This window comes from Amblyraja radiata, chromosome 2 (genome assembly GCF_010909765.2).
Source record: "Amblyraja radiata isolate CabotCenter1 chromosome 2, sAmbRad1.1.pri, whole genome shotgun sequence".
NCBI lineage: Eukaryota > Metazoa > Chordata > Chondrichthyes > Rajiformes > Rajidae > Amblyraja > Amblyraja radiata.
Genome location: NC_045957.1, coordinates 84,375,771 through 84,389,824, shown reverse-complemented (window position 1 = coordinate 84,389,824; position 14,054 = coordinate 84,375,771). Strand labels below are relative to the sequence as shown.

The following is a 14,054-nucleotide window of genomic DNA, read 5'->3' as shown; positions in this document are numbered from 1 at the left end:
CCTATCCTGCTCCATTCCCCCTCATCCCCAGCACTCCCTCTCCCTCCTCTTCACCCTCCCTCTTCTTTCCCCTCTCCTCCTCCCCTCCCCCACTCCCTCCCTCAACTCTCCCTCCCTCTACTTTCCCCGACCCTTAGTCACTCCCTCCCTCCCTCCATAACCCCTCTCCCCTCCCTACCCCCCTCCTCTCCCTCTATCCTCCTGCTCCCCCGCTTCTCACATCCCCCCCCTTATCCCACCCCCCCCCCCACTCTCCCTCCTCACCTCCCCCACTGCCCTCCTTTCCCTCCTTTCCCTACCTCCCCGACTCCCCCCTCTATTCCTCACCTCCCCAACTTTCCCCTCCCTCTCCCTCTCTGAGATGAGGAAAAACATTTTCACACAGAGCGTTGTGAATCTGTGGAATTCTCTGCGACAGAAAGCAGTGGAGGCTAAATCACTGGATGTTTTCAAGAGAGAGTTAGATTTAGCAGTTGGGGCTAAAGGAATCAAGGGATATGGGCTAAAAACAGGAACGGGGTACTGATTCTGGATGATCAGCCATGATCATATTGAATGGTGGTGCTGGCTCGAAGGGCCGAATGGCCTACTCCTGCACCTATTGTCTATGTATCTGTATACGAGTGCAGCAAGTAGTGCAAAGAGAAAAATACCATAGTGCTACAGCATTGTACTGTTACAGCTACGGAGAATGTGCAGATAAAGGAAAGTCTAAGGACTGCTAAGGGTAGGTTGGGAGATTGGGACATTGCCCATCGCTAATGGAGGGCCATTCTGTATTCTGATAACAACAAGGAAGAAGCAGTTCCTGAATCTGTTGGTACTTGCTTTCAAACTTTTATTTCTTCTGTCTGATGGTAGTGGAGAGAAGGGTGTGAATGGTCCTTGATTATGTTGGCTGCTTTCCCAAGGCAATGTGAAGTATAGCTCGAGTTGATGTGGAAGAGACTGGTTTGTATGATGTACTGGGCTACATTCAGAAGTTTGCAATTTCATGTATTAGAGTAGGTAGCAACAAGATGTAGCACATCCTGATAGATGTTTTCTATGATGCATCTGTAGAAGTCGATGACGGTCATTGGAAACCTGCCGATTATTCTTGTTTTTGATTAGGAACTAGAGGTACTCTGAAGTAGAGAGAACCATCCTATCACAACTGGAGAGCAGTCCTAACTACTATCTACCTCATTGGTGACCCTCAGACTATCTTTGATTGGACTTTACTGGCTTTATCTTGCACTGAATGATATTTCCTTATGTATCTGTGCACTGTGAATGGCTTGATTGTAATCGCGTATTGTCTTTCCGCTGTCTGGTTAGCACACAAAAGGTGTTCACTGTACCTCGGTACACATGACAATAAGTTAAAACTGATGAACTGATAATGATGTACTTTCTCAAACATTGTATTGGCCTCTGTCGGACCTCTATAATGATTTCTCCCTCTCCCTCTCTACCCACCTCCTCTCCCTCTATCCCCTTGCTCCACCACTCCTCATCTCCCCCCACCCCCTCACAATAAATTGCGTGTTCCAAGGTACTTTCATCAATATTAAATTAGAAGAGTAAGTCTGAGATGTTTAAACATAAACATGTGCTTAGTGCTTTTCCCATTCAATAATGGGAGGGTGAAATGTTATTTTGCTTGGAGTTGAATGCAGCGTTGACCATTTCCACCTTGGGAGAAAAAAGTTCTGACTACCTACCGTATCTATGCCTCATAATTTTATGTTTCTGTCAGGTCTCCCCTCAACCCCCCATGTTCTAGAGAAAATGTTCCAAGATTGTCCAGCCTCTCATTATAGCTAATAACCTAATCCAGGCTGCCTTCTGGTAAACCACAAGTGCACACAATACTCCAAATGCAGCCATACCAAAGTAGTGTGAAGCTGCAACATGAGTTTCTGATTCTTTTTCTCAGTGCCCTGATGAATGAAAGCAAGCATGCCGTGCCTTCTTTGCCATTCTATCTTCTTGTGTTGTCACTTTTAAGGAGCTATGGATTTAGACTGCAAGATCCTTCTATACATCAATGCTATTAAAGGTCTTGCCATTAATTGTATTTTTTCCACACATTCAAATTCTAAAGTGCCAGGCTTCACACTTGCTTGGAATAAACTCCATCTGCCGTTTCCCTACCCATTTCTGTAACTGATCTATGAGGACAATGCTAGGAGGCTGCAAGATGACTTGGATAGGCTGGGTGAGTGGGCAAATGCAGTATAATGTGGATAAATATGAGGTTATCCACTTTGGTGGCAAAACAGGAAAGTAGACTATTATCTGAATGGTGGCCGATTAGGAAAAGGGGAGATGCAACGAGACCTGGGTGTCATTGTACACCAGTCATTGAAAGTAGGCATGCAGGTGCAGCAGGCAGTGAAGAAAGCAAATGGTATGTTAGCATTCATAGCAAAAGGATTTGAGTATAGGAGCAGGGAGGTTCTACTGCAGTTGTACAGGGTCTTGGTGAGACCACACCTGGAGTATTGCGTACAGTTTTGGTCTCCTAATCTGAGGAAAGACATTCTTGCCATAGAGGGAGTACAGAGAAGGTTCACCAGACTGATTCCTGGGATGTCAGGACTTTCATATGAAGAAAGACTGGATTGACTCGGCTTGTACTCGCTAGAATTTAGAAGATTGAGGGGGGACCTTATAGAAACTTACAAAATTCTTAAGAGGTTGGACAGGCTAGATGCAGGAAGATTGTTCCCGATGTTGGGGAAGTCCAGAACAAGGGGTCACAGTTTAAGGATAATGGGGAAATCTTTTAGGACTGAGATGAGAAAAACATTTTTTACACAGAGAGTGGTGAGTCTCTGGAATTCTCTGCCACAGAATGTAGTTGAGGCCAGTTCATTGGCTATATTTAAGAAGGAGTTAGACGTGGCCCTTGTGGCTAAAGGGATCAGGGGGTATGGAGAGAAAGCAGGTACAGGATACTGAGTTGGATGATCAGCCATGATCATATTGAATGGCGGTGCAGGCTCGAAGGGCCAAATGACCTACTCCTGCACCTATTTTCTATGTTTCTATATGCTGCTGTATGCTTTGACAGCCCTCCTCACTGCTCTAACTAACCCATACACATTTATAAGTAATTTAAATCATAAACAAACATATCCCAATGCAGAACTCTGCGGAGCTCCAATAATCACTGACTTCTAGCCAGAATAACACACTACCACTACTACCCTGTCTTCTAACTAAAACAGTCTGAAACCAAACGACCAATTCACTGTGGATTTCATGCATCTTAATATTCTGGTTCAGTCTATTATGAGAGACTTTATCAAATGTCTTATGTTTCTATGTTTCTATGTCTTACTAAAATCCATGGAGACAACATCCACTAACCTACCCTCGCCTTTGTCACCTCCTCAAACTAGATCAAATTAGTCAGGCATGATTTGCCATGGATGAAACAATGCTGACTGTCCCTAATCACATCCAGAAAAATCCTCTCCAATAGGTTCCCTGCCACTGACATGAGGCTCACGGGCTGATAACTTCCTGGATTATCACTACTCTTCAAACAAAGGAACAACATTGGCTACTCTCCGGTTCTCGGAGACCTTGCTTATGATAAAAGAAGATAGAAAGATCTTCGTCAAACCCCGTGCAGTCTCCCCACTTTTCTCTCAATAACCTGTGATAGATCCCATCAGGCCCTGAAATCTAACCAGCTAAATGCTCTTCAAAAGCTCCAACACCACATCCATACATTGGTCTGTTATATTTGTATCTTCTCTTCAACAATTCATATCCCTTCAACAAACCATATCATAAAATCTGTAACCATATCATCATAAGTAACCATAAAATCTGTAACCAAATCATAACCATATCAAATCTTTGGAGGATCGGCGGGTGACTATAATGTGCTTTTTTTGTTACGGAAACGTCTGCAATCTATCACTTACCAAAAGTTGATTTACATAGCATTGGTCTGTGTGGAAGATTAAAATAAAATCACTGTCAGCACATTATCCTGTGATTTTCTGTTTCCTTTAGATGTAAAACAAAAGTATATCCTGATGACCTGCCAAGAACAAGTGTGGTGATAGTTTTTCACAATGAAGCATGGAGCACACTGTTACGAACTGTGCACAGCGTGATAATCAGGTCACCGAGGCATTTATTAGAAGAGATTATCTTGGTGGATGACGCCAGTGAAAGAGGTAAGATAACATTTCAAATTTAAGGGAAATAGCTGTCAGCAATTCATTAAAAAAAATATGAAGAAGGAAGTGGACAAACAAGATGTTTCCAGAACACAGATTTTTGTCTTCAAGTTTAAAAAGTTGTAACAAATTGTCCTTGATTAGACTAAATTGTGCACATATTATTTCAATGGAATGAAAACAAACATGGTCAAAGAGTATTTTAATATATTTTCATTTTATAGGTAAAGACTTGTTTTGTTCAATTTCAAGAACCTTTTTTTGTAAACAAATCTTAAGAACAGTGAACCCTTAATTGTAATGTTTTATCACAAATCTGAAAGATCAGCTGTTTTTTATATTTTGAGACCAAACGGTGCTAGCATGTTGCATTTGTTAGCCAATTATGATAAGACCGTTGTGGTACATCGTTCTTATTCATTACTTCAGCCCTCTGGATATGCAGCATGGGGTAGGTGCAAAAACATTAGGTCCACTTTCAGTTTCTGGATTTTAAAATGTTGTAAATTAAAAGCTGTGAAAATGAATTCAATAATATGACAGCATGTCAAATGGTGTGCAAATGGTAAGCCCATAAAACCTATTTCTTTGCCATGCCCGACTAGCCCTACCATTCAGGCCTATATCTGATTCCATTTCATACAATATTTTGCCAATTTGTGGTAAACAATGAAGAAATCTTAAAAAACTTTGGAGAAACATATTTCACAAATATCGTTTGCAATCCAACTACAATTGATATTTCTATTGGTTTCAAAAGTAATTACTTTTGAAATTATGGACCCTTTGTGCAATAATCAGAAGTGTAATTACTTCTGGAAGAAAACTCCATCTCAAATTTTGTTGATAAGAAAGTAGAATCATTTCGAACATGTGAATATGAATAAAGGCATGTTCTGCTCACCTTCATTGGTCGTGCATTGAATATAAGAGTCAGGAAATTATGATGCTGCTCTAAGACTTGGGTTAGGCTACATTTGCAGTATTCCATTCAGTCCTGGTCACCTGGTCACATAGGAAAGATGTGGAGGATTTGACGGGGGTGCAGAAGAGCTTTACCAGAATGTCATTTGGTTTAGAAGATATTAATTACAAGGAGACTAAGTAAGTTGACCTCCAGAATGGCAGAGATTGTGGGGGGAGACCTGATAGATAAAAAATTAAGAGAGGCATAGATAGACTGGACAATCAGACATTTTTTCCGCAGGGTAAAAATCTCAAAGGCTAGAGGTCATAGATTTACGGTAAGAGAGGCAAACTTTAAAGGAGATGTGCGTCAAGTTTATTTTTGCACAGAGGGTGGTGGATGCCTGAAACATGCTGCCAGGGGTAGAGGTAGATATGATAGTGGCGTTTCAGGCTTTTTGATCTGTGCAGGGAGGGATCTGGTTTACAGGAACAAGATGGCAGATCATTATCTGAATGGTGTCAGATTCGGGAAAGGGGAAGCGGCAATGAGACCTGGGTGTGCTTATACATCAGTCACTGAAAGTAAGCATGCAGGTACAGCAGGCAGTGAAGAATGCAAATGGCATGCTGGCCTTCATTGCAGGAGGATTTGAGTTTAGGAACAAGCAGGTCCTACTGCAGTTATACTGCACCTGAAGTATTGTGTGCAATTTTGGTCTCCTAATTTGAGGAAGGACATTTTTGCTATTGAGGGAGTGCAGCGTAGGTTCACAAGATTAATTCCCGGGATGGCGGGACTGACATATGATGAAGTAATGGGTCGACTGGGCTTGTATTCACTGGAATTTAGAAGGATGAGAGGGAATCTTATAGAAACATATAAAATTCTTAAGGGATTGGACAGGCTAGATGCAGAAAAATGTTCCCCATGTTGGAGGCGTCCAGAACCAGGGGTTACAGTTTAAGAATAAGGGGTATGCCAATTAGGACTGAGATCAGGAAAAACTTTTTCACCCAGAGAGTTGTGAATCTGTGGAATTCTCTGCCACAGAAAGCAATGGAGACCAATTCACTGGATGTTTTCAAGAGAGAGTTAGCTTTAGCTGTTGGGGCTAAAGGAATCAAATTCTGGATGATCAGCCATGATCATATTGAATGGCGGTGCTGGCTCGAAGGGCCAAATGGCCTGCTCCTGAACCTAATTTTCTATGTTTCAATGTGCAGATAGAAGATAATAGTTTACCATGGCAATATTTTCAGCAGACATTGTTCATGTGCTGTACTGTTGTATGTTCTAAAATTATTGATCTTCACATTCTACAAATGCATAGCGATTGAAAAAGGAACATAACTCTTAATTTTTGTTTCCTGCATCAGTGTGTAACATATACTGAGCATGTCTTTGCCTCATAGCTACTTTATCTTCCAGATATTTCTGTTGGTGGGAGCTTCATAAGAATGTGAGAAATAGGAGCAGGCCATTCGCACCTTTGTGCCTGCTCAGCCTTAAGATCCAAACTTTGCTCTTCTTGTACCTAAGTCGCACTTTCCAACATTAATGCCATATCTCTAATTTTTCTTAATACCCATAAATGTGTGAAAACTCTTGAAAATGCTCAAGTGACCGACTCCACAGCCCTCTGTGATCAAGAATTTCAAAATTAACTGCTCTCCGGTTAAGGGATTTATTATCATATTTCTTCAACAGGGTGCAAAGAAATTCTTTGTGCACATGAATCTCGCAGTGTAAATAGTATATATTCAGAAATGATAAAAAAAAAAAAAAAAAAAATACAGTGCAAACCAGCAGAATGGTGTGAGATTACAATGTAATCACGTAGTGCAAATAAAATGAGTAACATAATGGAATAATCGAATGAAGTAGAGTTAAGTGTAAGAGTGGTGTTAAAAAGGTAATTGGTTCGGTAGTCTGATCGCAGCAGAAGCTGTTTTTAGGATTGGTCGTCTGGTTTTTTAAGCTTTTGTAACTTCCCAGAAGGTAGTAGAGGGAAAGGGGAATGTCCAGGGTGGCAGACATCCTTGAAGATACTTCTATCCTTCCTGATGCAATGCCAGGAAGATGGACTGAATGGAAGGAAGTGATGAGCCTGTGTTTAGTGAATCTTTTGATTTTTGCAGAGAGATCAGATGCTGCTGCGTCCAATTTCCTAATCTGCAGCTGAATTCACTATATGGATCCTCAGCTTTATGCCAACCACAACTGCTAGATAAGCAGCAGCTTCATTTGTTTGAAGGGGTTGCTGATTTTCATTAATAGTGTATTTAGTAGAGTTTTTTATTTTGTTTTTTCCCCTCTTTATTTAAGTTACAGAACTGTTTTTAACAAAATTTATTGTTGGACGCTAAAATGAGTGTTGCCAATTATTCTCCCTTTATGAGGGGTTGGGAATCTGATTACAAAAAAGTATTAAGTAATTCCCAATAATTATTTTGTTGTTTGCCACCCATGCATCAACTATCTTAAAAACTAGTTATTAGTTAATGTTTAATTACTGGAAAGGTGTACTTGTAGTGGGTCAATATGGTCTTTGTTTAAATCAATGTTCTACCTTGCTAATTAGTGCACAAATATATTACTGATGTCGCTCGAGTTTGCTCTTAAAATTAAACTTTTTTAAGCAATCGCCAAGCCTGCGCTTGGTCTCACCGATGTCGAGCAGCTGACACCTAGAGCAGCGGGTGCAATAGATGAGGTTGGAGGAGGTGCAGGTGAACCTCTGCCGCACCTGGAAAGATTGCTTGGGTCCTTGGATGGATTCAAGGGGGGGGGGGGGTAAAGCGACAAGTGTAGCATTTCCTGCGGTTGCAAGGGAAAGTGCCAGGAGAGGGGCTGGTTTGTGTGGGAGGGATGAATTGACCAGGGAGTTACGGAGGGAGCCGTCTCTGTGGAAAGCCAAAAGGGGAGGAGATGGGAAGATGTGGCTCCCGTTGGAGGTGTCAGAGGATTATCTAGCTGTATGTGACGGCTGGTAGGGTGGAAGGTGAGGACAAGGGGGACTCTGCCCTTGTTACCGGGGGGGGGGGGGGGGGGGTAGTGAGAGCAGAGTTACGGGGTATAGAAGAGACTCTGGTGAGAGCCTCATCTATAGTAGAAGAGGGGAACCCCCGTTCCTTAAAGAATGAAGTATCTTTCCAAAATGAGGTTGGGCCTTTATTTAAGAAAAAAAATACAGAATTGTTTGTCATACACACATATGCAATGACATTTATTGTGCACATGAAATTCACACAGTAAACAGCATACATACTGCAGGGTTGTCAACTCTCACGCATTGAGTGTGAGACTCATGCATTTCACCTAATTCTCACGCTGATCACAGAATTTCTCACGCTCTTGTAAGAAATTCTGTGGTCAACGAGAATTTCAAAACTAATGCCAACTACTTGTGTGAGCGTCTGTTGACAAGACAGCAGCATTCTTATTCTCTCTGTTATTCTCACTTGACCGACAACTGCCACACACCTCCAAAGCATGTCCCCATGCAAATTTACATAGGAAGACACGGATCGGGCAGTGTCACCCAGCGCAACAAGTGAGGCCATGTCCTGCTCTCGGCAGCAATCGGAATTTAAGGATTTGCGGGAAGTGGCTGACATGAGCGAAGCCGGCGAGCGGCAGGAGAGAGGTGTTCAGACAGAGAGCACTGCCAGACGTGAGCGGGGAACTGAGGCCAGTTGTCCGTGATGTCCGGATCTGGACTCAGTTGTTTCGTGTTTCGGAGTTGGCTAATGTTATTGATTTGTAATTAGCCTGATTTGTAATTAGTTGACAAAACCTTAATTTATTAATCTGGAAGATCCAGGGGGGTGGGGATAAGTGTAATTTTTTTTAATGACATGCAAGGTGTCAGGCTGTCTGTCACAACATACAGCCCCGATAACCCATTATTTCCTTCAGTTAAATATTGGGAAGGTAGCACTATTGTCACTTACCACACAACTATTATGTTTGTTTATATCACTGACTATTTCTAAACCTCCCAACCCCCCTCCCCCCAAATTCCTTTGACATGTTGAATAGGAATGTCCCCAATCTCGTTGTTTTATTAATTGAACACATAGATGAACATCCTCAAGGAGTGTAATCAAGTGGAAACTGATTCAGATGCAATGTTTAAGAGCTTGTTCAAAGAAGGGTCATATTTTAAAGGAGTGGCAGAGATACTTGCAGGGGAATGTGTGAGGAGGTTATTATTTGTCTTTAGTTTAAGCAAACCAGAACATCTGAAGATTCAATGTTTGATATAGTAATTGTGCTGATACTGACCTCAACCAACCACGTAATGAATATCATCCATTCCTGAGCTTTTATTTTTCTGTTGCCATTTAAACTTCACTTGGATTTCAATCACTTCAATGTAACAGTAATTGGGAATGGGGAGCATTGGAACACAAATTTGCCCTCAGTACCTATTAACTGTAATATAATAATGTATGCATGTTGATAGGTGCAATCAAAACAACAATCTTTTTATCATTGTTGTGTTATGAATACCACAGAAAATATGATGTACTCTTGAGATCACATTAAATAGAATATTATTGCTTAAATATATATTGTTATTGGACTTTGCATTTCGGAAAAGTCCCAGCTGAGAGAAAGACAGCAAAATACTGAAAATCTTGGGGATGAAAATGACTTCAGGACAGTTTGTTAGGAAAATGAAGGAAAGGGTAACATAATACATACAGCTGAGTGAGTATAATTTTATGGATGAGAAATTGTGTTCAACCAATTGATGACTTGTATGACAAAGTAACTAGCAAGTTAGATAACAAAGAAGCCAATGGATATAGCAAATTTTGTTATACAAAATTTGGTCTGTGCAGTGCCCCATAAAAGATTACCGCATTAGATAAGCACCTGTGGACTTGAATATAATAGGTTAAGTCCAGGGTGTTGGATATGGGGCTTTATGTGTGGGCCAGATATATTGCAGAGGGGCTAGGAGCAAGGCCAAGTGTGCATCCAGAGTCAAGGTCTGGAATAGTACTAGGTGTGCAGTCAAAGCTGGGACGATGGGAGTGTCCAGCACTGGAAACCTAAGCAGCTATGATCAGGGTAGAATAGAGGGCTGACCCTCAGATTATAATCAAGCACTTGGCCCATGTTGACCAACCTGGGTCTCACTGCACACCTGGTACTTATTACTCCTGACCCTGAGGTGTAAGGCTGGACTCGGGGTCAGGAATGAGAAAAGATATGCAACTGGAGTCAGGGTCAGGAGTAGTACCAGGTGTGCCGTGAGACCCAGGTTGGTCAACATGTGCTAAGTGCTTGATTATAATCTGATTTCCATACATGAATATACTCAGATCATTCATGTGCTGCACGTGTTGATCAGAGCCTGGCTCTACTGTGGAATGTAATTAGGAATGTAATTTAGCCTAACCTTATAGCTAATCCAATTTTAAGCATAAATGTTGCATTCAAGTGTAAGTTAAAAGACTCGCTACAGTATGCACCAGATTGCACAATTTCAAGCTGAAAAATGCAAAAGCTCCGTACCATGGGGTGGGGGTGGGCTGGGGGGGTACACCCCCCCCCCCCCTCCGTCGCTACCCTACCTCAGGCTTGGTCTCTCGCAATTTCTCACTCCGAACTCTTACCCAATGTTGGCAGCCCTGCGTACTGTAATAAATATAATAATAGCTTGATTAGCACTAGGTAGGTTCGTAGAAAATGGAGCGCTAAATGAAACTGCATTATACGGGGTCATTATAACATAGCTTAAATGTAGATGTGATCCTGAGCCATGAAACAACTATATTCCCCAACTTGGCTTTGATTCCCCTGTGAAACTTCAGCGAGCCCCTCCAGAGATTTTGGATTACTCTGAGTTACTCCAGCGCATTGTATTCTATGCAAGATTCCAGTATCTACAGTTCCTTGTGTCTACTGCTTAACCCTAACTGGGGAATGCCTGGATCATACCCACTCACACCTATCAGAAGATGGCGCAACGGTAGAGTTGCAGCCTTGCAGCGCCGGAGACACGGGTTATATCCCAACTACGGTGCTGTTTGTACGTTCTCCCCGTGACCGTGTGGGTTTTCCCCGAGATCTTCGGTTTCCTTCCACACTTCAAAGACGTACAGGTTTATAGGTTAATTGGCTTGGTATAAATGTAAATTGTCATGGTGTGTAGGATAGTTTTAATGTGTGGGGATCGCTGGTTTGTGCGGACTCGGTAGGCCGAAGGAGCATGTTTCCATGCTATATCTCTAAACTAATGTGCTTGGAGACCTGTAGTAGCAGGCATATCCTTCCCCTTTCTCCTTCCCTTTGTCCCAATCACCCGGGTATGTAATGTGCACTCACCTGGTCGAAGGCTGCGCCAGTCATGCAGAAGCCAACTATGGATGCTGGGTGGTTGGGGAAAATCACTCGTGCTCACCTGGCCTGCAACACCACCGGAACGGCCACTGCAACCCCTTAAACAGCTTCGCAGACCCAACACAGTGGCTCTGACCAATAGGTACATTCCACCGTGGCAGCACTTTGAAAAACATCTCCATGCTACCTATTAAGCCCCCAGTAGTCATTAAAGCCAAGGAATGGATTGAAAAAGCAAGGCTCCAAAATGAGAGAGTGCGATAGCAAAGCAGAACTATGCAGGGTAGCATTAAGCGAGGCATGCCTGTACACCAATAAATACAAAGTGCATTGCAGCAGAATGGCACAAGATGTTGGTGCAAAATCTGAGAAATAAAAATAAATATTAATGTATTACGAGGAACCAATTGAGGTGAAGTTGCATGGCAGCATCTCTGGAAATTTTGTGTGGAAGAGTGATTGGTTCAGGTCTTTGATAGCAGTGAGCAAGATTATGTTCTTAGACTGAACATCAGAGCATCCATGAAGATGGCCTGAACAGATGGAAGCATTCAGCTTATGATGGACTGAGTTCACCTGCAGGTTCAGGTCAAGAGAAGTTGCCATACCAGGTTGAAATGCATTCTGTCTGACTATCACATCTATAGAACTCAAAAGAGAATTCTTGTGGACATGCCAAATCTTAACAGATGCCTAAGAAAATAATTACCTATGTGATACACTTTCTTGATTACCACATCAGTGTGAAGGGACCAGGTTAGGTTGCTGGTGATATGGATGCTTCAAAACCTGAAGCTGATGAACATCTCCGCTGCAGCTCTATTGATGAAGACAGGTTGTGATCACCCCTTCACCTTTTTGGGTCAACAACCAACTCTTTTGTCTTGCTGACGTTAAGGGCTATTGTTCTGACACCAGTTAATAAGATTTCATACATCGTAGCATTGAATGGAAGAGCAAGAAAATTATGATGCAGCGTTATAACACTTGGGTGTGGCCACATTTTGAGTTCTGGCCGTCCCATAACAAGAAGGATGTGGAGGCTTAGGAAAGGATGCCGAGGAGGTTTACCAAAATGATACTTGGATTAGAGAATATTAGCAAGAGGGAAAGGTTGGACAGACTTGGATTGATTTCTCTGGAATGACGAAGGTTTTGGGGAGATCTGATATAAATATACAAGATTATGAGAGTCATAGATAAGGTAGACAGTCAGAACCTTTTTCCCAGGATGGAAGAAATCAAATACTGAGAATAGTTTTAAGGTAGGAGGGGCATAGTTTAAATGAGATGTGTGGAGCAAGTTTTTACATAGAGTGGTGAGTGCCTGGAACATGCTTTTGTCTTTTAATCTCTGACTTTTGACCAATCATCTACTATCAACTGCTCCCCCTCCCCCCCCTGTATTCACCTACACCGTACCAGGCTTTATCCTGCCTCTCTTTCTTTCAAGCTTTCTTCCCTCCCACCCCACCACAATTAATCTGAAGAAAGTTCCAAAGTCATTTATCCATCTTCAGAGGTTCTGCCTGAGCCGCTGAGTAACCCCAGCACTTTTTTTTTAGTGTGCAAGTTTGTTCTCAGCAATTAGGACGACAGATGGCACAATGGGCTAAGTGTTTGGCTGGCGACCGGAAGGTAGCCGGTTCGAATCCCGCTTGGAGTGCCTACTGTCGTTGTGTCGTTGGGCAAGACACTTCACCCACCTTTGCCTGTGTGTGAATATGTGTGAGTGATTGGTGGTGGTCAGAGGGGCCGTAGGCGCAGATTAGCAGCCACGCTTCCGTCAGTCTGCCCCAGGGCAGCTGTGGCTACAGAAGTAGCTCACCACCACCGAGTGTGACTGAGGAGTGTATGAATAATGCGATGTAAAGCGCCTTGAGTATTCTAGAAAGGCGCTATATAAATCCCATCCATTATTATTGTTTAACTGTTAATTATAATCACATTTTGTTTTATAAACTGGATTGAAGCAATTGTCAGCCTGTTTGCATTGGCAGTAGAAAATTGGACGAACATTGAGGTTCATATCTGCTTGCATCAGATTATATGAATCAAATAAATGTATTGGTCAAGTATGAGCATTTTTTCCCACCAATTTCAGAACTGAATTGATGAAACAATTGCCAGTCTAGCATCATAAAAATCTAGGAAGCCATTTGAGTAAGTGTTGCGCTGCGGTTTTTGATGAAAATTAAAAATGCAGCTTTTTGGCCCAAACAATTGGAAATATTATTAAGTATTATTACTTGGTATGCTTTTAAAATTTCAAAGATAATTTTGTGTACAGTTTTAACTGAAAAGGATTGCATTGTTTTTCAGATTTTTTGAACAAGCCTTTAGAGAAATATGTGAAGAAATTGCAAGTACCAGTTAAAGTTCTGCGCATGGAACAGCGCTCCGGTTTGATTCGAGCAAGACTGAAAGGGGCAGCAGCTTCCACTGGACAAGTGATCACTTTCTTGGATGCACATTGTGAATGTACACTGGGCTGGTTGGAACCTCTACTAGCAAGGATTAAAAATGACAAGTAAGAACAATGTTATAAAGTATTATGCTTAATGTTTCAGTGGTACTTCAAATATTACAAACAGTTTTAA

The 14,054-nt window shown here is 42.0% G+C and overlaps 1 protein-coding gene across 1 annotated transcript in view; it reads left to right on the top strand.

The window, feature by feature from the left end:
• The window catches only part of galnt1 (polypeptide N-acetylgalactosaminyltransferase 1), an 81,267-nt gene that overhangs the window by 39,794 nt on the left and 27,419 nt on the right, over nucleotides 1-14,054 (top strand). The window contains exons 4-5 of the mRNA XM_033049545.1: nucleotides 4,018-4,184; nucleotides 13,777-13,984. Of these exons, the coding sequence (XP_032905436.1) occupies nucleotides 4,018-4,184; nucleotides 13,777-13,984 (375 nt within the window). The remainder of the gene's footprint in view (nucleotides 1-4,017; nucleotides 4,185-13,776; nucleotides 13,985-14,054) is intronic.